This window comes from Cryptomeria japonica, chromosome 8 (assembly GCF_030272615.1).
Source record: "Cryptomeria japonica chromosome 8, Sugi_1.0, whole genome shotgun sequence".
NCBI lineage: Eukaryota > Viridiplantae > Streptophyta > Pinopsida > Cupressales > Cupressaceae > Cryptomeria > Cryptomeria japonica.
In genome coordinates, this window is record NC_081412.1 from 171,134,965 (window position 1) to 171,160,370 (window position 25,406).

The window sequence follows — 25,406 nt, forward strand, 5'->3', positions numbered from 1 at the left end:
CTATGTTGGAGCATAGAAATGTTCCAAAACACTTTTGGGCGGAAGTGGTCTTCACTGCAGTCTACCTTCTAAACTGGTCTCCCACAAAGGCCGTTAAGAAGATGACTCCAAAGAAAGCTTGGTCTGGCAGGAAGCCCAAAATCAGTCATTTGAAAGTTTTTGGCTCTACAGCTTATGTTTGGATTCCAAATGCCACGCGCACCAAACTGGATCCAAAGAGTCAGAAATTGATGTTCATCGGCTCCAGTGACAACCACAAGGCATATCGGTTGGTTGATATAGACACTAATCACCTCATATTCAGTCGAGATGTAGTATTTGATGAAGAAAGAGGGCCTTTTCAGCCTTCCTCTCCTGATTTGAGCACTGAGGATCACCCTCCAAAGGCTGTACGTATGGGTTTTCGTCTTCCCTTAGCTCCACTTGATGGGAGGGATTTAGTTGACTCTGAAGTTGTGGGGTCTCCCAAGCATGACATTGCACCCCCTACTCAATTACCATTATACATATCAATGATAGCATATTGCGTGTAATTTGGCTGCCTTAAGAGGTTAGAGTTTATATACATGTTTATTTCTATGCTCAGTCCATTTGCAGCAGCTTGTTGAACAGAAATTACTGTGTGATCATAACTTTCAGTCATAATTTATATTGTGTTTAATCATTCCTGCATAATGGTCTGATTATGATATGTGAGTACTGAATCTTAAATGCATGCAATTACCATTAACATCAAACAATCAACATATCCTATTATTGCTGCAATCTGAAATTTGTAATCAGCAAACAAGCAAACCATTTGACAAAATTACTAAGAGAAAAAGTAAAAATTTCGTCAAAATTCCATAGGGGATAATAGGATATTACATCTACTCTCATCAAGAATATACAACATCTTTAACAATATTAGCTTCTGGTTTGACCAAATAGCTATTTTCACTTTTGGTTTGAAAGATATTATTATAATCAGCAACCTTTTTTTTGACTATCTTGTTGCTGGGTCACCTAGGTCATATGGTCTGTTCCCAAGCAGATATTTTTCAGTTCTTAAGGCATCAAACTTTGATTATTTAGCTGTATTCCCATGTGCTGATAAATAGTGATTTTTAGTTTAAAACTTGTTAACACACTCTGGCTGAAGGCAAATGAAAATTGGAAGAGATAATGAATAGACATTGGACTTGTATTTTTTGAATAAATCTGTAGAGCAATGTTTAACCAAGATGTTGAAATACATAACGAGACCAACCTGAATATGATTTTCAGGAAGAAGCTTTTGTTTGACATTAATACTCCTAGCCAAAATCACAACATTAATATCAGTATAAGAAAAACAATGAGTCGAGACTGCAAATAAATACTCCACACAGACTGAGATGTGTATTATCATGAACAAGAGCAACCAAGACACAAAGCAACTCCAAAAAGTTATTGATTCATTAAGAATAACAGAAAAACACTCTTAGCAGGATATCTGTGTGTTGAATAAAACAACATGCTTACCTTTGCAAAAGCTCTTGAGCCTCATCCAAGCTTCCCAGTGATTGGATGGTAAGTGCCAATTTCTCTGCAGCTGTGGAAGTGTCTAAAGAATCCAAACCCTACATGCAAACAAAGCAAATCCTCAAATATTTACTTTATAATCATATTCTATCTACAAAATAAAATGACCACTAATAATTAACACGAAGCAAGTTATCTAAAGCAAGTAATGGGGTTCATCCTATTGTGTGGTAGCTAAATGGTGATGTTATTGTTGTGGCCACCAAGGTTCAAAAATTCACTGGGCCATTGTGATCACAAGCTTGTGCATTCGCTGATCCAACATACTCGTGGGTGTGAACCTCAGCGTTGATGTTGTTAGTGGTGGTCATGCCAAGTGCCTTTGCAGTCGTTCATGCTTGTGCTCCATACCTTCTATATGCTAGTGTATTTACAGGCTCAGTGCCCCTGCTGGGCTACCATGCTCATGGGTTTGGAGTATTGTGTGTTCATGCCTGTAATGTCCCGTTCTAGGATAACTAGAAATATCAGAACAATAACTCCAACTTCTCACACTTACTTTATCAAATACATGCACTTGGACCCAGTAATGGAAGTTATGTGAGATATCAAATGCTATTTCTAATGTAAATGATATAAATATATACAAGATGATATGAATGTCAATATATTTGATAGCAATGTCTGATATAATGATATGAAATATGCTGTGAATAAGTTGTTCTCTATCACTTATAGTGATAGTATAATAATAATGTCTGATCTGGACGATATGAATTTGCAAAGGATAGTTATTGCTTGCAGCAATGTGTTTACTGTGTCTGATATGGCAATGTAATAATGCAAAGTATAATATCACTATGAACGATATGTTGCTGTTTCAGATTCTGACTTAGATGCTTGCAACTTCAAATATAGATGCTATTCCTGATTATCTTTCAATACATGCAATCACAGTGCCATCTCTGAACAGCAATGTAACCTTGCAACCAAAATAACAGAGGCAGATGCTCGACTCGAGCAGACAAAATATGGATACAAGTAAATAACAAAAACAATAATCGACGATCTGAATGAATGATTTCAATCTCCTTATGTATCCATTACCCTCAAATGGTTACATCTTGAAAGTCCTACCTTTCTCTCCTTCGTATCTCTTCACTACAACTATCGCTGCTTATTTACTTTACTCGTGCATAAGTAAATCAACCTACTAATTATATGTTAACTTGTTAGTATGAACTTCTTGTAATCATGACTGTATCACTGAGATTGCCTCTTCCCCCGGTTTGTTAAACTGTGTATCTAGATAATTGTTTCATCCTTCGCTTTGGTCAACAGTCCCTTTGCTTCGTTCCTTATAAGGGCTGCAAATTAGTCTTTGAAGGACATCCAATAATCGCTTTATCAATAGTCGATAAGGTATCACTTCTAATATTCTCCCACAATTATGACAATATTATGTTACAAGTTGATACTTATTATCATCGTTGACTCTGAAAAATAATTGAATGAATAATTGGATGATATTGAATATATTAATTACAAATATACAACCGTATATAAAGGAATTACAAGACGGTGTTCTAAAAAGAACGAACCATTAATCTAAAGCTTCAACATGAAGCTAAAACGCTTAAAGTGCTAAATAAAGCTAAAAGGATAAAATCTAAAAAGCAAACTATGCGTTCTTAATAAAGAAGCAATAGTTTCACCTAACGAACTACAAAGCTAAAAAGCTAAATGAGTCGACTAAAAAGCTAAACAGCTAAATAAGTCAAGTAAGATGACCACTAAGAATAGAAGATGACCATTAAAGAATAGATATATTTATTATTTTAATACTCCCTTTATTCATCTATACGTATCAAGCACTGCCTCCTACGCCTGATATCGATAACAATTCCCTTCATGCTATCAACACAGACCAAGTAAGAGTCATAGCGTTGCTTGTTATTGCTTGTGTTTATTGGAATTCTTATAGCAATTCATAGTGATCAATTCTTGGTGTCATTCATGATTCCATTATGTCATACACTCCCTTCATATTGCTGAATGTATGATTGTCCTGTCTGTTACCTTCATCCTTTCATTATTGTAATGATGATATCTGTATGGAATGCCCTCCTATATACATAAGAGTTTGACTACTAAGTTTAAATATTTAATTAAAACTTATTTAATCCTTTATCAATTCTAGTTGTCTTCAGGTTGGCAATGGGAACGTTACAATGCCAGGGATGAGGTCCCCCATTTGTGACCTCACCTGGCCTAGGCCAGGCTAAAAATCCCAAATTCACTAATCAAAAACAACACTAAAGCAAGTTACTATGATATCCTTGATTCGAGAAAACTCTTATGCTGGTCAGCTATCCCATACCCCATAATCTGATAACTTCCACTTTCAGCCAATCAAAACAGCAAACATCCTATTCCACCAGCTTAAGGTTGATTGGAAAATTCGATCCCTCTCACTTTGCCAAGAAAACTTCAATGAAGTATACCTTTTTTGCAGCATATGCAATTCTACAAATCCAAAGCTACTATATATATATATATTATTATTATTATTTATACACACACTCTCAGAATACAGAAGGAATCAGGAGTGCTGAACTAGGGAGAATTTACAAACTGAACCTTGGTAAACCGTCACCTGATGGATAAATTTTAAAAATGGGAAGGATTAACAGAGAGCAGCAACTAGAGTACAAAACCCACCTGTTCTGATGCAGTATTATCTATAAAAAAGGCCATTTAGCTAGAGTTTGACACAAAGAAACCTAGAAAGATTAGCCCAGTCAGCTGTTCAAACAAGTACCAAATTCTATCCCATGCCTTTTATAATGTGCTACAACACAACCCCAATTTGCACAGCAAAAGAAGAAAAAGAAATAGCAACAAAAAAAAAATCTCAAAAAGATTACGCATGACAAGGAAATAATAACAACAAAGAATCAAATCACTTTAAACTAATCCCTTTTATAGCACTTGAAGCATTTACTATAAAATCTACATTACCAAACTACAAGTTGTAGTATAGAAGAATAATTGGAATAACAAATCATAGCCATGAACAATACATAGAGAATATAGAGAATAATGCTTTTACTGCTTAGGTAGTGTTTAGTACAATGCTTAAGGGAAAACCTTCCGTCAAATTTGTAGGCAAAGTTCCCTTTTGAAGACTGAAAGAAATGAGAAATATTTTACATAGAAACAAGGACACACAAACAAACTATAAGTAAACACGTCATTCTGTTATCAGATCAGGCACAAGGCTAATCAGCACTTCAAAACAAGACAAGAGACGCTTTAATATCATTTCTAATGTGGAAAATCTAATCTAGAGGAAGCGAAGACATGCTAACTTCTACTAGCTAAAATCAATGGCTAGAAGAAGATGAGTACACAATGGAATTGGATTTAGGATAGCAGATATATGATTCAGCAAATTGAATAAGAATACTGCACACAAGGCTACAATAATCTATCTCAGTAAACACAACAATAGAAGCTTGTAGTATTTCACAAAGCATGAGATAATGCAAAAAGTCAAAACAAAAATTGAACAACAATCTTAGCAGCAATTAGGAACAAAATAACTATTAAAAATCTAAGAGTAGAATGACATGTATAAGTTTTAAAAATACTTTACATAAAAAATAATTAAAAAACTAGCTGAAGCTCCTAAGATATGAATAGTTCAATTGAATACAAAGTAAGCCCAAAATACAAATGTCTTAAATACATCAACTATATAGGTATCCAAATTTGCTACCCCCCAAAGAGTTTTGTGTATAATCATAAATGTGCCCAAATATTAGGTCATTCTTCTCACATCAATGTCAACTATGTTATCTTTCCTGGCAAAATGGTCAAATCATTATGTGCTCTCCATCTTGATCTACTAACAATGTATGTAGAATGCTTGTCATTAACACTATCAAGCTATAAAACCTGAAGAAGGCTCCAACATCAGCAAAGGAAAGAAAGGGTGAAGCTCAAAGAAAGACTATGATGGCAAATACTAGGCACGGGCACTAAGGATTGAGGCTGAGGCAAATCTTATCCAAAACAAAAGGACATGATCAAATATTAGAATCATCTCACGAGCATAAAGTTGTAACTTTTAAGAGTCTAACATTCAAGTTAAGCAATTTCAGTGAAGTATAGTGATCAAAACTTCTATTTCTAGAAAAACCTACTAATTTCTTTTGATGTATATCCCAAATTGAGTAGATAAGCATGAAAATCACAAATTTCTATTTTCAGAAAGTTGTGTTTTTTGCTTTATTTAGCAAAAAGTAGTGGATGGCAAAGGCAGAATGTTAACAATACAAATTCAAGTTTCATCGGGTGAAATGGTTCCAAGAGGCAATACATAGATGGAAAACTCACTGAAGTAAAAAGTTTTATGGCACAACATTTGAGAATGAAAAATTGGAGCAATTTTAATTAAATATTAAGAGTTTTTGTGAAACCATTCAAAAATTATCAAAGAGAACTTCATGTATTGTTCATTTTTGCCATCATTTTCATAATTTTAGTTTTGGTATCCATCAAGAAAACCTCCCAATGCGCTCCAACTTTTGCTTTTGGCTTTCAAGGCATCGAATAGTTGATTTGGTGTCCATCAAAGAAAATCCCTGATGAGTGCCAATTTGGCATTAAACGTTCCAAATCCCTAATATGTTGTCCATTGAGGACTAAAAATTATCATCCACATAAGCAAATACATGATTTGATTCAGAACAGAATGCTTTATGATGCTAAAATAAGTTAAAAATAATAATAGTAATTTGGCTCCTAAGTTCTCCTAGACACTAACAGCATATTTTCTTTCCCAAAGTGAAAATAGAATTAAAGCATAAGTGGCACACTAGTTGGTATATGAGTTGAAGTGAAGGATAAACATCAAATAAAGCAAAGCAAAGGAGCAAAGATGATCAATTTGTGCCCTCCATTAAAAGTGAAGCATATCATGTTTTATTATTTCTCAAATGTAATGAGTGAGGATCAATTAAAGCAAAGTAAAGACAATGGTGATCCCATTCATAATCAAACATTTTGCTAATCAGCCATGCACTTTCACCAATATATTCACAACCATGTTCCCACCTTTAACAATGGTAATTCATTATCCTTCTACCTCTGATCCCAACCCTACAAGAATGTGCAATTGCTTGATTTGGCAACACAACATAATCTTGACTTCACTTCTACTCCTCCTCGATCTTGGCATCTCCATTGACATCAATGACAATCTCATCCACTTTCTTTGACATCAATTACAATTAATCTTCTCACCTTTGACATCAATAACAACAATTCCAATTGTCTATATACCGTTGAAATCAATGACAACATTTCCAACAAAATTCACCTTGCTCATTAAATCATAGTTGTTCCAAAAGTCATAACTACATGTTGTCAAAGATGATAATTGTATTTTTTAGGAAACCTCGAACACAGAATAAAATACTAAGTATTATATCCCCTCTTGAACAAAGAAACCTCATATGCTAAACAATGTGATCAAATAAGGCAACTCCAAGGTTTACAATGCAAACAATCGACTATAAATTAAGTATAGACTCAGTGTATGTGATGTGATATTGCTGGTAATCACGAAGGGACTTACACTTCGCAAAACAACTAGAATGTGGAATCTATTGACGTGGATGAAATCGCATTGCTGCAAACTCCATACGGCCAACGCAGAATAGAATAGCCGACTGATTATCCTACTCTCTATTGAGATAAGGAAGTCCCTAATGCTATTTTTTATATTTGATCAGAGGGGACAACCTCAAGGTTTCTTTTGTCAGGTCTTGACTGCGAGATCTCTCAGTGGCTTGATGTGTTTTTGCTGGAAACACAAGGGGACTTACGATTTGCAACAAGCTAGTCTGCTATGATTTTCGAATTACGCAATAAAGAGAAAAAGGAAAGGGTTAGGAGATCTAAAACTAACAACACTGGTATGCGGGTAGACGGATTCAACATAACCAATTCCTACTTGGCCAGAATAGCTCACAACCTTGCAGGAACGGTGCAATCTTCAAAGGAACTTGGAAGATTTTCAGACTGGAGACGCACGGCTAAGCACCCAATTCTGGCACAGCTTAGACAGACATCTGCAATTGAACTAAGCACAATCGAAGGCTCGGGTTAACCACACACAAGGATACACAATCAGTATATCCTCAGTGGTATGAGCCTGAATCTATCAAATACCTACACACCCAAAATAGAAAGATCTATATAAAATGCTGAAAGAAACCATGCAAACAGGATGAAAACAAGACAATAAACATCAAATCAATGTTTATATATTGATTTCAACTACCTATTACAACAATTTCTGCAGCATCTCTATGCTACTGCTAAGATCTAACCTATTCTAACTCTAAAATCTAACTATCTAACCATCTGACTATCTAACAATCTAACCCTTTACAAAAGAAAGGCCTCTGCCTTTTATAGATATTACAATTTTGAATCGAAGGCTAGGATGGACTGCATCCAAGGGTCCTGATCTGTCTTCCAGAAGCTAGCAGCTTTGACCCATGCCTAATCAATTCTCAGTTATCCAACCAACCACAATTTCAACCACCTACAACTGTTTTGGCATTAATTTGAGTCTATCCAATCTTCTTGGTGGTTGGGAATAGTTATCCACAAAAATATCTTGCACGGGACCCATAGGCAGTTTACAATAAAGTTGTTTCAGTTTTAAAACTGAATTTCTGGACTTAAATCCAGCTGTGTGCTTTTTTGAGAATGCATAAACTTGCAGCATTCAAAGTGTTCTTTTGCTTTTTGCCTTCAATTTCACCAGTGGACTTTATCTTTGTTCAATGGCACGGTTCCCAATGCTCAGTTGCTTTGATCCTGCATCTTTTCTTTTCCAGTCTTCAGTGCCTGGCTTTGGATTGCGATCCTTCCTTGATTTGCGTTTGAGGCCTTCACCTGGTTTTTTAATGACATCCTGCGATCAATCAACCAATTTCATTTCATTAAATCAATTTGAAAAATTAATTAATTTAACAAATATTAAATTTAATGGAGTCTAGTTTGAGAAGCTCTTTGTGAGATGTATCTTGAAAATGCTTCTCCTTTCTCTTCGAATGTGAAATCTGATCCTTGGTCGATTTACTTCTGCGTGATTTTACCTTTGGACTCTTGGGCGTTTTGAATGGTTTTATGGTGTTTGAATGGTTTCTTATAGTGCGATTCTGGAGGTTTGAAGAACTTCTGCAAATTTTAAAACTCTAACTCTAATGCTTTTCTGGTGAATTTCGATGAACTTAGACGCTATTCTGCAATTTTCAAAAACTTCGGACCCTTTGGCTTGTTTTGCAAATTTCGGAGCATTTAGCGTTTTTTGGCAAACTGGAAATATTTTCGAAGCTAAACACGTTTGGAAATTTCGCGATTTTAATGCCAAATTCGGAGCTTAAGGCGGTTTTTACAACTTGTCCAGAATTTCGGACCATTCAACGTTTTTGCGAAATCTTAAAGTGAAGTTCGGATTTTTTGGAGGTTTTAACGTTTTGGTGCCCAAAGGTATTATTCGCGATTTTAACCTTCTGGAGCTTTCAGCATTTTGAAGCATATTTTGCGAACTTAAACAGATTTCGGAGCTCCCAGCGTTTTTTTTTGTAATCTATAGAAATTTCGGACCTAAATGCCCTTTGTAAAACTTTGGATCTATAAACGCGTTTGCAAATTTCGGAGGTTTGAAGGCGTTTTTGAAAATCAAAAAAAAACTTCGGACCATATGGCTATTTTTGCAAATTCAACGAACTTCGGATCCTTAGGCATTTTTGGAATTTCAGAGTTTTCAAGCGTTTTGGGCGAACTAAGAATATTTTCGGACCTAAACCACCTTTTGGCAAGTTTTTTACTTTTTCAACTTTTTGCCCCATGGTCCGAAATTGGGGATTTTAAGTGATTTTCGGACCTCTAGGGTCTTTTTGCAAATTTATAACAAACTTTCAAATTTCGGAGCCAGGGTCCGAAATTGGGTGTTTGAGTGAAATTCGGACCTAAAAGCACTTTTGGCAAGTTAAGTGAATTTCGGACCTCCAGCCAGTTTTGTCAACTTTTTCACTTTTTGGCCCAGGGTTCGAAATTGGACAACTTAAGTGAAATTCGGACCTCTGGGGCATTTTCGCAACTTTTGAACTTTTTCACATTTTAGCCCCAGGGTCCGAAATTGAGGATTTTAGCGATTTTAGTCGTTTTTTTCAAGAAGTGCGAGCTTGGGCACTTGTACGAGTTTGTCCAGATCTCGCTGAAGGATCATTTAATGGAATATAACATTTAAGTATAATAAAAAATTCTTATACTTTAAGTTATATTCCATATATACTTCCAGGATGTTTGAGAGTGGTTTCGGCCCTCCAGGAGTTATATTGCAAATTCTAGTTTTTGGAGGATTCCTCAGTTTTTAGACTTAGTCAAATTTCAGAATCAGGACATTCTAGACTTAGCCAAATTTCAGGGTCAGGACAGAAAGGCACAAACTGGGGGGTCCCTGTCCAAGACGAGGATGGGTGTGCGATTCGCGCAACAAAATCTAAACTCACTTGAAAAGTAAAAGACAAAAAGAAAAAAAAGGGATAGGAAATCTAAACTAACACCTAACAATGTAAGAACTCATTTTTGACTCGATGAAACCAAACCAAGATTTGCTTAGCCATGAGGAAACAGCTACACAAAGATGGTCCAATCTCCAAAGGGTAAGCGAATGATTTTCATATCACTTATGTACACCAACACCATGAACAATGAGCATAGAGCAATTAAGTTCAGTCTAGCCACGCACTGCAATTTGCAATCAAAAAAGTCCAAATGGTATGAATGTTGGGCTTTACCATGAATGAACAATAAGATCTTCCATTCAACTAATCAACAAATCTTAATGCTTTGAGAAGTAGAAACCATGTAACATGTTGAAATAACAAAAAAAATCCACCATATCTTCAATGAAAGTAGTATGTTTATTCCATCAAGCCTTGGCAACAAATTTTTGCCTTCCCTCCTACTCTACTGCTAACTATCCACTATTCTCTAACAATTAACTATTAACCTTTACAAATGAGAGGATTGAGCCTTATATAGAGGTCTCAATTACAATTCAATGGCCAGGATTGATTTAAGATCAATGGTCGATTACATGATGAAACCCTAATTAGCGTTAGTTATAACTAGCTCTTCTTGACCAATGAGAAAATTACATTGCTTAAGACACATCCTTCCTTGAATTTGGACCAATGAGAAATAAAGTTAGGTAATGGAACTATATTTGATATAATGCCATGTCACATGTGTAGTTGTCTTCTTCGTAGGATGAGTAAGTTCATTTAACTTGGATGCCTTCACTTTGAATTATTTGATTGGTTGAATGTGACTAGGCACCAACTCAGCTTCCTCTTTGTGAATTTTCACAAAGAAGTCTTCCATCTTGACCAATATCTCTTGATACCCAACATTTCCAAGCTTGACTAATCGTAATGAATTATATTCCCAAATTGTATCATCTTGGCGATCAAGTTTCTAACTTTGCTTTCCTCTTTTGAAACTATCATTCATTCCTTGATCATATTTCACTTCATATCTTCACGTTTCGGAATCATTTTTTATATTGCATTTCCACTTCATAGTAAGGAATTCACCTTGAACTACATCTCTACTTGATGCTCCTTGATCCTAAAATTCTTCGTCTTGGACTTGGATTCCTTGGTGGAGTTCTTTGAATGTGGAACATGTCCTTGATACGATTGAACTCCTTGTAATAGTTGTGAAATCCTTTGTTGTACAAACCTCAATTCTTGGAATTCCAAAGGAAATACAAGATTGTTATAGCCTCTTCCATTTGCAATCTTAGTTTTTGATCTTGCATTTGCATTGTTGCTTTCTTTCATTTGCTTCTTCACTGATATCTTTGAAGGTGTTGATCTTTCATTTCATCCTTGAAACTTGATTCATTCACTTGTGTTGAGATGTTCTTCATTGTGCCCCCTCCATGAATGTCTTGAATATGTATTGGTGAGTCCTTGTCTTCATGTAATTGAATCTTTGAGGTTGTGATGATCCACATGTAGAGCAATATTGCCTTGATCCCTTTCAATCCTTGCCATGCTTGTAGATCAATCCTTTGAAGTCTACTCCAAGATGCATCTTTGAAGTCATGATGATGTTTCTCCTTGACTCCATCATTGAAATGTAAACCTTGTGCACGCCTTGGTATGTGTTGATCTTATCCTTGCATTGGTGATTGAAAAATCCTTTTCATAGTTGAATCCCTCATACTCTTCGTCTTGGATGTAAAACCTGAACTCCTCCACGCAATTAATTCATCACATCTCCTTGAATGTGAATCCCGCATCGAACCTTGAAATTCGCTTCAAATCAGCCTCCTATCAATTTTGCTCTATGTGTGATTTTGAATTTGCCTCAAATCAGGCGGAAATTTGCACATATTCAGGCCTAAAACACTGGTAAAACAAAGAAATTTAGCATCATACATAATGGATTGATTGGAAAATAAGACAAACACCTAACAAATCGGGCCCCTAAAACCCTATCAATCTAGAAATAACATTGACAAATCAAGAAATGTGAATCTGGAAATGCACTTTGCTGGTGGAATTCGCCTCAATCAGGTCATAAGTTCCCACTAGGGCTTGGACAAATTTGCCTGAGGTCTTATGAACTTCACTTGAGGTCTGCTCCATTAATGATTTGTGAATTGGATTTGTTTTTTGAAATGAACATTTGATCTTTATCTTATAGGCTTCTTATGTTGAATTCATATTCATACTTGACCTAGCCGACCTAGGGATTGTTAATCCCATGTTTTGACTATTACCTTTCGCATTTCCCTTCCAAGTAGGGCCAACCAAGGATAAGGACAAGGCGGCAATGAAGTGTTGCTAGGGATTAAGCCTCTTCTGCTAGGCGGATTTTAGATGTCCCTAAGGACAACAACTAATTATAAGGTGGGTTTATGTGGTGTATAGAGACTCAAAGCTAAGCGTGGATTTTAGAGACAAAGGGATAAATGATCTTGTTGAGCACAATCCCTATGTGTGGAAGGACAAGATTGAGTGCTATCCATTGGGGGAGATGGACTTTCAAGAGTGATGAGCGCTAGACCTTGTGCAAGCTAGAACGTTGGACGGGATTTCTCATCTAAGCTGCACTATTGAGCGCTGATCCATGTTCCAGCCAAAATCTAGGTCGCATCTTCACCCTTTGAGCTGGAAATAAGCACACAAATCCATGATTGAGCTGGAATTTTCAAGAGTGATGAGCGCAATTCCATATTGAGCAAGGACAAATGAATGCCAATGAAGAGTTATCAATGAACTTGAACAAAACACCCAAGGAAACATCCAATTTGGGAATGCAAATCCATGTTTAAGTCTTGAAATTTACATTTAAATGTACGAATTCAAGCAAAGAATTGATCATTTTAACTTTAAACTCCACAATCATCTTAGGATTTTGAAACAAATCGTACTCCCACAACTTAAACAAGAATCTTCATAAAATTCCTTAATTCTTATCCTTTTAAGGTCGGAAAATCCGACCATTCCTTGTCAAGACATCATATCTTCAAAGATTTTCATCATTCATCAATATTGAAACATCAACTCTCACAACGACCCTTCCTTGACAACTTTGCAACATTTTTTTGTGATCTCAACAACATTTCGCAAGATTGACAACTTTTGACAAGATTTTGCACTTTCCACTATCTCACCCCTAAAACTCACTCCTAATGCTCTATCATGGGTTTTAGACATGAAACTTGGCATCCTGATGTGACCACACCAAGGACAAGACATTGCACCCTCAAGACACTCCCAACCCTAGACTGAAAAAACATACCCTTCTCACAAGCAAAGGCTAAAAACTACAAAATTATTGCCAAGCAAAAACAAAACACTAAAACACCTAATCTACAAAGCAAAAAGTGGGGGTCCCCATTTGCAAAGGGGTAATGTGTGAAAACATCATGACACTACCTACCAAAGACACTATGTTGCCAAAGATGAAATAGGTCATCATTGAAGATGCAGTTGTACTTTAATTTGATGCTAAAGTAAGCTGGAACATTCTTATACCTCAAAACTCATCCAAGCATTGCCCAAAAACCACACACAGCCAATATCTCCACAACTACCATTATTCTAACTTTGGTGATACACAATTGCTTGTGGACCTAGACGCCCCTGCATCACATATGCTTGATCTTAAATTATAATCTACAATATAACAATTCAATTTAGTTGTTTTGCCTCAATTCACTATGGTCAAAATTACAACTCAATCTTCACCTGAGAAGTAACATATGAGATCTCATCAAAATTATTTTTGAAATGAGTGCTTATCACTTGAAGCTTGCCTTGGTCATATGTTCATTGGAACAAATCCTTGAATATGCACTTCAGAAATTCTATATATTGTGCTATTACAAATTTGTACACTATATAAGTGTCTACTTAATAACCACCAATCTTTAGCTTGTTAAGGGGTAGACCCGAGGGCATTTGGGAGGAGATCTTCAAAAGGAGGCGAAGTGGGAAAAACCGAGGGATGGCATAAAGTTAATTTTGATGGGGCTTCCAAATGGAACCCTGGACCCTTGGGTATTGGATGTGTGGTGAAAGATTGGGAGGGGAACATAGTGGCAATCAGAGGGAAAAGAATTGAAGATGAAACGAAGAATGTGGTGGAGGCTGAAGTGGCCCTTTTTGGGATTAAAATGGGGAAGAAATTATGGTTGCACACCATTCACCTGGAAGGGGATTCAATGATAATCGTTAATGTGATTATTGGAGGAGAAATTCAGGTGTGGCATTTACAAAAGAACATTGTGGCTATCAAAGCTGAGTTGGAGAACTTACAACACTATCAGGTGAGCCACGTCAAGCGTGCGGGAAATCATGAGGCTGATGTACTTTCTAAATGGGTGTCATTATTCACTGAAGTGGGAGAAGTACACCTCAAGGATTTTAGATAGATTACTTGGCTAGATAATTAGTGGCGTCGTCCTTTGAAGCATGCGATCATTTATGGCATGGTAGGGGAGTTGGAGTGATGGGACAGGGGTTGTGCAAGGTGGCGATATAAGCAGGACAGGGGTTGTGCAAGGTGGCAGCATTTGCAAAAGGGTGTGACAGAGAATTCTGAGGTGGGGTGCAGGATGGAGGCAAATTTCACACTTATCACCTCTCGACTGCAGGTTGCCTTTCATGATAAGGTAACTGCTAGGTGGTTGAAGCGGTTTTTCCTATTTAGGGATGCAGAGTTTATTCAAGCGATGAAATTTTGGTTGGCGACACCTTTCTACAACTCAAACATAGGTATAAGACCAACATGGATATTATTTGTATGGTCATTGCCTGCGGTCTGGATTTAGGCGAACCCACAGACACTATCAAGTGGGTCATGAATTCGATTCTAGAGAAGGAATGGCTTGAGGGTCTGGATGCCATTCTAGAATGGGCTATGCCAAGGGTGAGCTTTGATGTGAGGGAGGGCATGGAGGACCCGCGGGCGGAGGAAATTTATGAGCTCATCACTTTCATGAGGTGGCCACCGGACTGTGATAAGGACGAGCGAAGAGCGGAGGCCCTTATTGGGTTGGATACAATCAAGGCATTCATTAGGAACAAGGAGGCCCAAAGGGCGTTTGTAGTGGCGTTGATGGACGATGATCCCAATTCAGGGGGTCACGGGAGATCACTGCATGTGCGAAGGACTCGGGTTGGCAGTGCGGCAAATGCAAGTGGGATGGCAAGGTGGAAAACCTAAGAAAGGTGGTCGGCACCCAAGAAAAAACAGGGCAGTTTTTTGAAAATACCTTGTTTTGGTTTTGAAGGATAAATGGCTATGGCATATTGTGTTTGGATGGTTTTTTGTAATGATGTCTATTGACTAGGGTACGGATGGTTTCTTTGGTGTTGTAAATCTCTATGATTATGTTTTAATGTTCAAAGTCTGGGGGGAGGGTTATTTTGCAATGTATAGGTGGTCTATTATGTGGAGCTTCGGCTCTCGGTCCTGGGTGATGACAGGAAGGGTTGTTTTTCGAGCGGCATGCAAATGGTAGATGTAGGGTGGGGACAGGGTTTTTGATTATCAGCAGCCCAATTTTGGCTGGAATTTTATTGTAATCTTTTCTTCCTATATAATTAATAAAATATATCACTATTACAGATCAAAACAAAAATAACCACCAATCTTTGGATAAGCAAAGCCATTGTTGTGGAAATTGATTGATAATGGAAAGTGGAAACAATGGCTGGTGAATTAACAAGGAAGATATGAGTACTCCTTTCTAAAAAAATTAAGAAGTTTAGAATGTCTTACCAGCAACCATTGATTGACATACTAATGACATAAAGATAAGAAGTGGCATGTTATATCCTCTGGAAATCTGTACATATTTAACAACTGGTCCATTTTGTGGTTTAAAGATGTTTTTAACAACATTTAACTTGAGAGTAGATAATGTTTGTTAATGGACATGATGAGTGCTGGTGTTCTTAGTTATCTAGATGCATATATATACGTGCTGGTTCAAATTATAAATATTGATAAATGATGTAAAACAACATTTAACTTGAGAGTGTTTGTTAATGGACATGAGGAGTGCTGGTGTTCTTAGTTATCTAGATACATATATATACGTGCTGGTTCAAATTATAAATATTGATAAATGATGTATACATATGACAGTTGATCTTTCTTCATTCCTACTCTATTTTCACATAGATGGAGAAGGTTGTCTGGTCTACACCTTGTGTAAACTCATGAATTGCAGTTAGTAAAAACTATTTACTGTGAAAATCACTTGTATTTGGATAGGGTTCTCTTATACTTAGCTTAGCTTTTGATTATTGATCTATTTTGTACTTTGCAAGAAATAAAGTAGATAATGTTGATATTTCAATCATTATAAGCCAAATTCTGTTTTAACTTAATTTCAACAAATTTATCACAGGAAAGAAATAATATTAATCATGTTAAAAGTTGTAAAGTGACAGCTTTCAGTATTAGTTACTGTTTCTTGGACAGTGTATTTTTGGAGCATGTCATGTAGTTATATCTAATGAATGTTAGCTGTCCTCTACAAAAGTTGAATTTGTTATTTGGGGTTTGTTTGAGGAAAGATATGTTAATATGGTGAGCCATAGATTACAAAGTTTCAGTTATTTCAAGCTGCCTCTTGTTTGTAGAAACTGGTCTACAAAGCCCATTGCCAGGAACAGCTCTTTTAAAACACAGTTCGATGTTCAGAAGAACTCAATCCAGCCTATATATTCAAGTCAATGTACCCTCCAAGTAATCATTTCTTGGTTCAAATTTACAATTGGTCCATTTTGTATGGTGCTAAATTCCTGTTTTTATTACCAATGTCCCAACCTAATATGTCGCACTGTGCTCTTCGTATAACATTGCTGCCTGTGTTGCTTAGCCTTATCTTATATATCTTCCCAAAATAGCATAAAACACAAATAATATTGCCATCCTACCCTATGCAAACACAGTGAACAGTTCTTGAAGTTGCAGTATTTACTTGTGAAGAAAGATAGAGAACAAGGTATCATTTTTGACAAAGCCTCTATCTTAAAACTAGAGAAGCAACTAGAAGATCATAACTACATTATTGCTAGGTTAAGCACGGTTGCAGACCTATGAGAGGTCTACTCATTGTCCCAAACCATTCTAAGTTCTCCTTATGATAAAAAGGAAGAAATTCAGTCAACGTCACACACACACACAGAGAAAGAGAGAGTGACCTTTGACACCTCCAGAATATGCAAAATCTTCCGTTGCAAATTCTCAGCTTCTTGCAGTTGGTTCATATCCAATAGTATCTACATGCAACAAAATTGACAAAATCATTATGTACAATAGATCAGAAATTATATGGAACAGTCAGATATCCACAGTCATTTATCATGTTAGCTGGAATGTGTAATGGAATTCTTAAACAATTTTTTACAACATAAACAGATAATACTGTATATGTATGAAAACCAGTTTCACCTTTATCAAGTATGCTCATATTGCAAGCAAAGGATAATATGAACAGAAATATACATATTGCAATTGGTGGAAAAGAAATACAGTACCGAATTAAAAGCAAAAGATTGAGAACTGTACTTTAATTTATATTCCTTCAAGAAAAAACAACTATACTAAGGCAGCAGTTAAACCATATCACTGTGATCATGCAGAAAAAACAATCAACAAATAGATTTTTCTTCTGAAATATCTCAAGGGAAGTTATAATTTTATATCCAGCAATAAACTTGTTTTATTTCATTGGGTGTCACCTGACATGTACCACTGTAAGCATTTTCATGATTGGAGATTATAGGGTTTAAATATCCAACAAACAACCATTGTTGTTTGTTCTGAAAAATAGAATTCATAGAATCACAAGTTCATAATTTTCATCTTTTTTTTGCTTTCATAATTTTCGTCTCTGATGAAAACCAATAAGGTTTCAATTAAGAAAACCAATGAGCTTTCACTAATTCCATACCTGAGCAAGATGACCCATACGCTTTATTATTATCTGAGAATGGCCCAACCCTCCTTGCTACAAGGCACACCAAATAAACCAGACTCTGTCAATCAAGTGCCCCACAATAAATATTCTTTTTCACAAAAGAATCTTATTCCTGTGAAAGTAATACAAGGATTATATAAATATAAAATGACTTTGCTTTACGACTAATGATATTTACTCTTATTCATATTTTGGAAGAATAATACATACCTCCAAAATTCTAATAGAATCTCGAGTAAGAATCTCAGCATCGCCTAAGTTTCCTTGAAGCCGTAAAACCTGAAAAGGATGAGATGCATTTGAATGCAGACGAATAGAAAGAATGCATTTTTAAAACTCATTCCACATATTGACTTTTAACCAGAAGTTTCAACATGGAAGCAATATGTAAATAATGCAAATCATATGTGTGCAAACTACTCTTTCATGAAAGTGTGACAGTTTCTTAAGAAAGGAGTAGCAAACAGGGACAATCTACTATAAATGTGGTTGGGTTTTATCATCAGCAATGTGATGTTATTATCTAAATCATAGATGGAAAATGACAGAAAACTCGCAAAACTTGCAAGTTCTAGCAAGTTGAGATGACAGCTGACAAACTCAGCCTAAAATTTGCTTCTAAGTCGGCATGAGTTCAGCACACAGGTTTGCACCAAGTACCACTAGTTTTTAGGTCAAGCTTGCCTGACATGTTATTATCATCTATAAATGTGGTTGGGTTTTATCATCAACAATGTGATGTTATTATCTAAATCATAGATGGAAAACGACAGAAAACTCACAAAACTTGCAAGTTCTAGCAAGTTGAGATACAGCTGACAAACTCAGCCTAAAATTTGTTTCTAAGTCGGCATGAGTTCAGCACACAGGTTTGCACCAAGTACCACTAAGTTTTTAGGTCAATGACATGGCAGGGATGTAGGATGCAGCTTGAATGTGGATAAAGCGTGGATCACTGATGTTATTTTTGTCTTTAAGACATTTGCATTCTCCTTTGAAGGATTGACGATGATTAAAAGCAATTGAGAAAATGATTATTCAGCAGATTTTGAAGATCCAGGTATTTTTTTGTTGTTCTTGATTTTTTTCCTAAGTATTTCCAGAATTCTTTTTACATTTCTATATTCTGACTTTAAGTATTTAGTGATGTTTCATATGCATTCAAATTACCATGAATGTTTTGTTTCAATTTGTTAACAAAAATGTTGTTTATAATTAGAGTAGGTCTTATGGAATAAAACTGTTGTCTTTATGCAATATTTGTATCTCTGTCATCATTATTTAAAGTTATTGTTATTTGTTACTCTCTTTTGAAGTCCATTTATAAGGTTTTCTAGTTCTGTTATCAAGTTCACAATATGAACAAAGGTCAAATTCTGAAGATCTACAGCTGCCCAAGATGGTGTCAAATATGTGAATCAAGCCTCTCTTAAAGGATTCGTTGAACTCTCTCAAGTCATTTCAGGCTTTGCCTCTACTTATAAACCCCTGTTCTAAAACCTGAATCTGTATATCAAAAAAATGTGTTAAAACCAAATATCCTTAAGAATTTAGTGTTCAAATCTACTTTCCAACAGTTTGTAATTCCTAGGATGAATGTTGTTTAGCTACAATTAGAGTATGATCCTTATAAAACTTTCCAAACAAAGCAACTTTCTACTTTTCCCAAAGATGAAATTTAATATAGCAGGCATCATAAAGAAGTCAACTTTGTCCATTTTAGTACAATCATAGTATATATTCGATTATGAATTCCAGAAAATATACCTCTTTCTTATCTGTCTTTATGTGATAGGCATCAAGTAAAATACGACCATGTGTGTCAGTTGTCTAGTTTGCTAAGATTATCCAAGAACTCGATCTTTTTTGCATTCTATCCAAATCTTACAGTAGCAGCTAAAGAACAAGAGTGTAAAATCCCTCTACTAAATTCTCCCAACCTTTTTGCCCTTTCTTTGTATCAGACAATTTGACAAACAAATTACCAAAGGACCTGTTGAAAGTTTTCAGTTTGTCTTTCTCTGATTTTTATTACTGTATAAGCATATGTCACTGTTTGTTTGTGTTTTTTATATTCAGGTTATGGGTTTGAGCAATGCCAGATATATAATGCCATATTCTTACACATTGGATATTTAATTCCAGCAACAAAACAGAAATAAAGTATTGGTGTGGAATAATAACATATTTCAATATCTATTTAACTGACATACATGGCAAAGATTAAAGATCTGAACTTACTTGCAGACTAGAGTCCCTATGAAGGTTACAAACTAGCAAATATTACTTTCCAAACATCTCACAAAATACCCCGCTCAACAAATAATTTATCAAGTACCTCTGGAATGTGCAGAAAACATCAAATTGCTGCTTATGAAAGGTGGTTCAATGCCATAAACTTCATTTATTGCCGAGATTTCCAACCTGAGGCTTCCCACATTCAAGAATATGGTGCAATCACTGGTCTGAGAAGAAATACAGGACCTATGAGTTCCCACGTCAAGTTTGAAGTTGAGTTTCCCACTCTCATATACCAGCGACCAGCAACTTTGGCCTCTGTTCATCTTCCAAACACTTAGCAAAGGATTCCTGAGTCCTTCAAAAGTTCACATCAGCTTAATCCAACCCTATCAATCTGTTAAAGGCATCCAAAATTGGTGGGTGTACTTACTAAACAATCAGCCAACAGTCAGCACTTTTCCATGCTGCCAAACATCCATCATAAATGCCCACGACTTAAGTCAAACCTCACGCAAAGCATGTAGTTCGAATAAAGGTAGCTGAAATAATATTTTAATAGAAATGCCTAATTCAAGAATTTTCACGCCGCCAAAATAAGAAGGGTCTTCGTTACAAAATAATAATCACTCAACTCCTCAATTAATTCCAATGCATATATAATATGCAATCGCTTTATATTTGTTGGTAAACAGATTTGTCACTGCAGTTGTTTCTCTAAAACTGACTGTTCACCCGAAGAACAGTGATAAATGTTCCAACAGTTGGAACAATCTCCCTCTACGTTTGAGAGGGGCAGCTCCCTTGTATGATGGGGATTTTTAGGATTTTTGTGCACTTTTAACGTGAAAGTACATAAAGGAGAAAACATAAAACCAAAGAGAAATAAAAGATCGAAACCCCAACGATAGGCATACGAACATCAACTGAGATTTCCCAACTAGTAATGATTACAAAGGGGTTTTGAGCACAAAATAAGTGGATATGCAATGACAAAGAAAGAAAGATAACAAATCTGTTTTTTTTTGCTCGATAAACGGCAAAGCCAGATATATTAATATTAAGGAGTAAATGTTTCATATATACATGGAGATTAACAGTTTGCCAGCCCTTTTGGGCCTTCGTTGGAACTAGAAAATTCAAAATGAGGATATTATCCCTGATGAGAGCTATTTTTTATCCCAAAAAATTACAGATATCATCCTATCTTCTTCCATTCTAGGAGATTATCATCATGATGTCTTCATATAGATTTTTCATAATGACTATTCAACAAATTCGGAGTCAAAATAGCAAAAAATGTTCACATCTTTCATTTTTCTTCTAGTAAATTCAACCCCTAGGCAGGAGACCCAGGGTGAGGGTTGTGTTGTCCACGACCACGACCACGACCACGTCCACGACCATGACCCCTGCCACGACCACGATGTAATATCCCCACTTTGAAATAGAATTTAATAATAAATGATAATAATATCCCCACTTTGAAATAGAATTTAATAATAAATGATAATAATATCCCCACTTTGAAATAGAATTTAATAATAAATGATAATAATAAAATTAAAATATAAAATGATATAATTAAATATGATTAATAAAAAATTAATTAAGTTAACGAAAAGTCAAAAGACATGAAAGAAAAAGTTGCGACTCCCTCAACAATGATATATAAATGGGAGAAGAAAACCTCATTTGAGAGGGGGGGATAATTTGGTGATGAGAAGTGCAGATTTGATTTAAATAATAAGTGCAGATCTGATTATGAAAGGTTGTGTCCCTTTCAAATGGTAGAAATAATGAAGAGTTACACTCTTTCAAAGGGTGCTAATGGTGAAAGGGTATGTCTCTTGCCAAAGGGCATACATGATGAAGAGGTGTGACCTCTCCCTAAATTTGAGAGATATAAAGGGAAGGAATCAAAAGCATCTAGGACATCACCATTGATAAGATCAGATCAGAATTGTTATCAAGTTACAGGAAGTAACATTTGTGTTCTTTATGGTATGCCTCCCAATCTGCAGGCGACATCTACAGTGCGAACTCCAACCGCAAGCTACAATCTGCGTACAAGTAAGAGAGGTTAAGAAGTCTTAAGGTATATATGTGTGTGGACGTGTGTGCCACACACACACATGCATTTTTATGAATACATATATCTCTAATGATTACTTATATGAATGTAGCAATAAAGATAGGAATCTATGTAGAATATGTATGTATATTTAGGATCATTAGAAAGATTAAAGAATATGTAAATGAAGACGTAAATTATGGAATGGAAAACAGTAATGAATTATAAAATGTAATATTAATGTGATTATATGATGAAGGTTATAGGGAAGAAATTCTCTTAGCCTAATGGAGGGATTATGATAATCCCTGGAGGGCAGTATATACTGAATATCTATATGCATATATATGGCTTGGTTGACTAAGTTCATCCAAGAAGAGACGGATCTGGCCGGTCCCCTCTGAGGACTTGGATGATGGGATGCATCATTCAAGGCAAGGAATTGACATAGGGTCTTCCTTGGATGGCTTGGGTATAAGAGGTTACACCCAAGACAGGAATCGAATTAACCTTCGATTTCCTGGAGGGCTTGGATGTAAGAAATTACATTCAAGACAGGAGTCCAATTAACCTTCGATTTCGTGGAGGGCTTGGATGTAAGAAATTACATTCAAGACAAGAGTCGAATTCACCTTCGACTTCCTGGAGGGCTTGGAACCAAGATGGGTTCCAAGAAGGCGAGCTTCACGGCCGCCTAAGGACATACTTTTGTATGGCAATCGTATCCTTTTTATTAGATATAAGTTGTGATTATGTTAAGTAAGTATTTTAAAGTTAGATTGCAATTTAGATTACTTCTCTCTCTCTCTCTCTCTCTCTCTCTCTCTCTCTCTCTCTCTCTCTCTCTCTCTCTCTCTCTCTCTCTCTCTCTATATATATATATATATATATATATGTTTGTTGTATTCTAACAATCTATTTTGCAAGTTAATGATCTCTAACTAGTAGGGACATTACACACGACCACTACCTCGTCCACGTCCACGACGTCTCTACGGGCCAGCTGGTTCATCTCCACTCGAATGGGGAGACTCATTATCTTCCTTAGGAATAAGGAAGCCATTTAATATGGCAAAATCCCTGAACTCATCCTCCCTATCTGGGTCTTCAGCATTATCTGATAAGAACTTCCATTTTAGATACCTATGCGCCACAACAACAAAGGGTTGGGCCCTTGAGAGAAAGGATTAGAAGGTGATTGTTTCTCCCGGATCTTTTAATAATTCCAGGTTCCCAAGCCGCCATATACCGGTACCATGTAATGCATACCTTAAAACTTTATCTAGACCAACCAATAAATCCGACTCAAATAGATGGGTTGCCAGCTCTTTTACCTCTTCCTTAGAGACACGATCGTCCAGCAAGGAGGCCACGAATCTAGAAGTAATTTGAGCAATGTCCTTGGAATACTCATTGTTGTCTAAGCATGAACTTTACTCTTCTAGATACCTCCTTGCAATGTTTGACTATGGAAGGAGAAGAGTCTAATGGTCTGCCTAAATACTACCAGGTCACTCAGAAGGGAATCATCGTTGATTCCTTTAGTCCCTAAATTCATCTGCCCACCATCACAAATCCAACCCATCTGACGCTGATTTGCAAAGAAGATCTGCTTCTGAGTTCGCTTCCCTGTAGATATGCCTACAAGAAAAGTTTTCAACAAATCTTGACATACGAGAAGATAAGTTATTTTAGCACACCCAACACAAGATACCAGGAAGTGACTGTGTTTCATTACATCAATTACATAGATTATTGATAGTTTGCATAGGTACAAAAAGGAATCACTAATTCAACATACGAAAATTTAGCAACCATAACTCAGAACAACATTTAGAACATACGAACAAATGCATTCCTTATTATCTTTATGAAATTATACAATCTCACAAGCCCTTCTATGCATAGTGCAAAATCAAAATGTTTACCAGTTTCTCTCAAAATTTCTACAGAGTTTACCCTATGTCAAAGTTCCCCCTTTACATTACAAATAGGCTTTTATTTATAGGCTTCATGGGATGTTACATCCCACTTATGCCCTAGTTGTTAATATGCAGTATTTACGCAATGATACATGTTTGCCCTAGTGCATTTAGGATATAGTTGCAAGATGTTTAACGTGCCCTAGTTTTCATGTTTAAATAGAATGAATGTGCCCTAGTTTATCATGCTTTAATTGACGGATATGTTCAGATGATTATGCATATGTGAATGATGACAATTATGCTTATAATGATGATTTAATGGACTTTAATTGATTAATTGATGAATTTACAGTTAACATTGTGATATAATGTTTTACCTTTATCAATGAATTATGTATTGTCAGATCAGGACAAGATTTGGATCTAACTGATTTCATTGGCCAAGTGTGTGCAGGAGACCATCGTCCTCTGCGAAGGGAGGGAAAGTATCATTTGGTTAGGAGGTAAAGGAAAGAAAGAACTCAATGCCATCTGAAAATAGCCATAACCTGAGTCAGGTAAACTTATGTTGACCTTGTCAAACCTTGTTAGCCATTGTGTCAAGTAACCAAGATGGTCCGCGTAGAGATTTTAGGGTTCACAACCCTAGGTTTTGCTGCTTTTCGAGGTTATACGTTCTTATTATATATCAAATATACATCTTATGTGAATAACTAGGTACAAGAGTACATATACACGACTGTATACATGCTCCCGCAGTCAAGTATACATAAGATATATAAGTCGTATATATATAAATATATATGACTATATATATTTTATCACATTAATTATCTTACATAGACAATGTTTATTATAAATAAATTAATATCTGGCCAACTTTATTTGGCAAATTCAATAAGACAAGTAAATGAAATTAAGGGGATGCCTTGTCTTATAATAAAATTAAAAGCTATTCCTCAGCCACAAAGTGTATTATGTAGCACATAACAAGATAATATAAAAAATATTTGCACCTTATTCTTAAGTACTATGCTCTCATCATATTATTATTTGGTTG

The 25,406-nt window shown here is 35.9% G+C and overlaps 1 protein-coding gene across 4 annotated transcripts in view; it reads right to left on the reverse strand.

Moving 5' to 3' along the window:
* LOC131050633 (uncharacterized) overlaps positions 1-25,406 on the reverse strand; it is a 312,685-nt gene that overhangs the window by 145,557 nt on the left and 141,722 nt on the right. For all 4 annotated transcript variants that reach the window (XR_009358716.1, XM_057984836.2, XM_057984833.2 and 1 more), the window contains 5 exons: positions 18,320-18,388; positions 18,083-18,139; positions 17,331-17,408; positions 1,504-1,601; positions 1,250-1,295 (listed from right to left, as the gene is read on the reverse strand). Coding sequence is in view for 3 of the 4 variants with exons in the window: in XM_057984836.2 (XP_057840819.2) it covers positions 1,250-1,295; positions 1,504-1,601; positions 17,331-17,408; positions 18,083-18,139; positions 18,320-18,388 (348 nt within the window). In the remaining variant the exon portion in view is untranslated. The remainder of the gene's footprint in view (positions 1-1,249; positions 1,296-1,503; positions 1,602-17,330; positions 17,409-18,082; positions 18,140-18,319; positions 18,389-25,406) is intronic.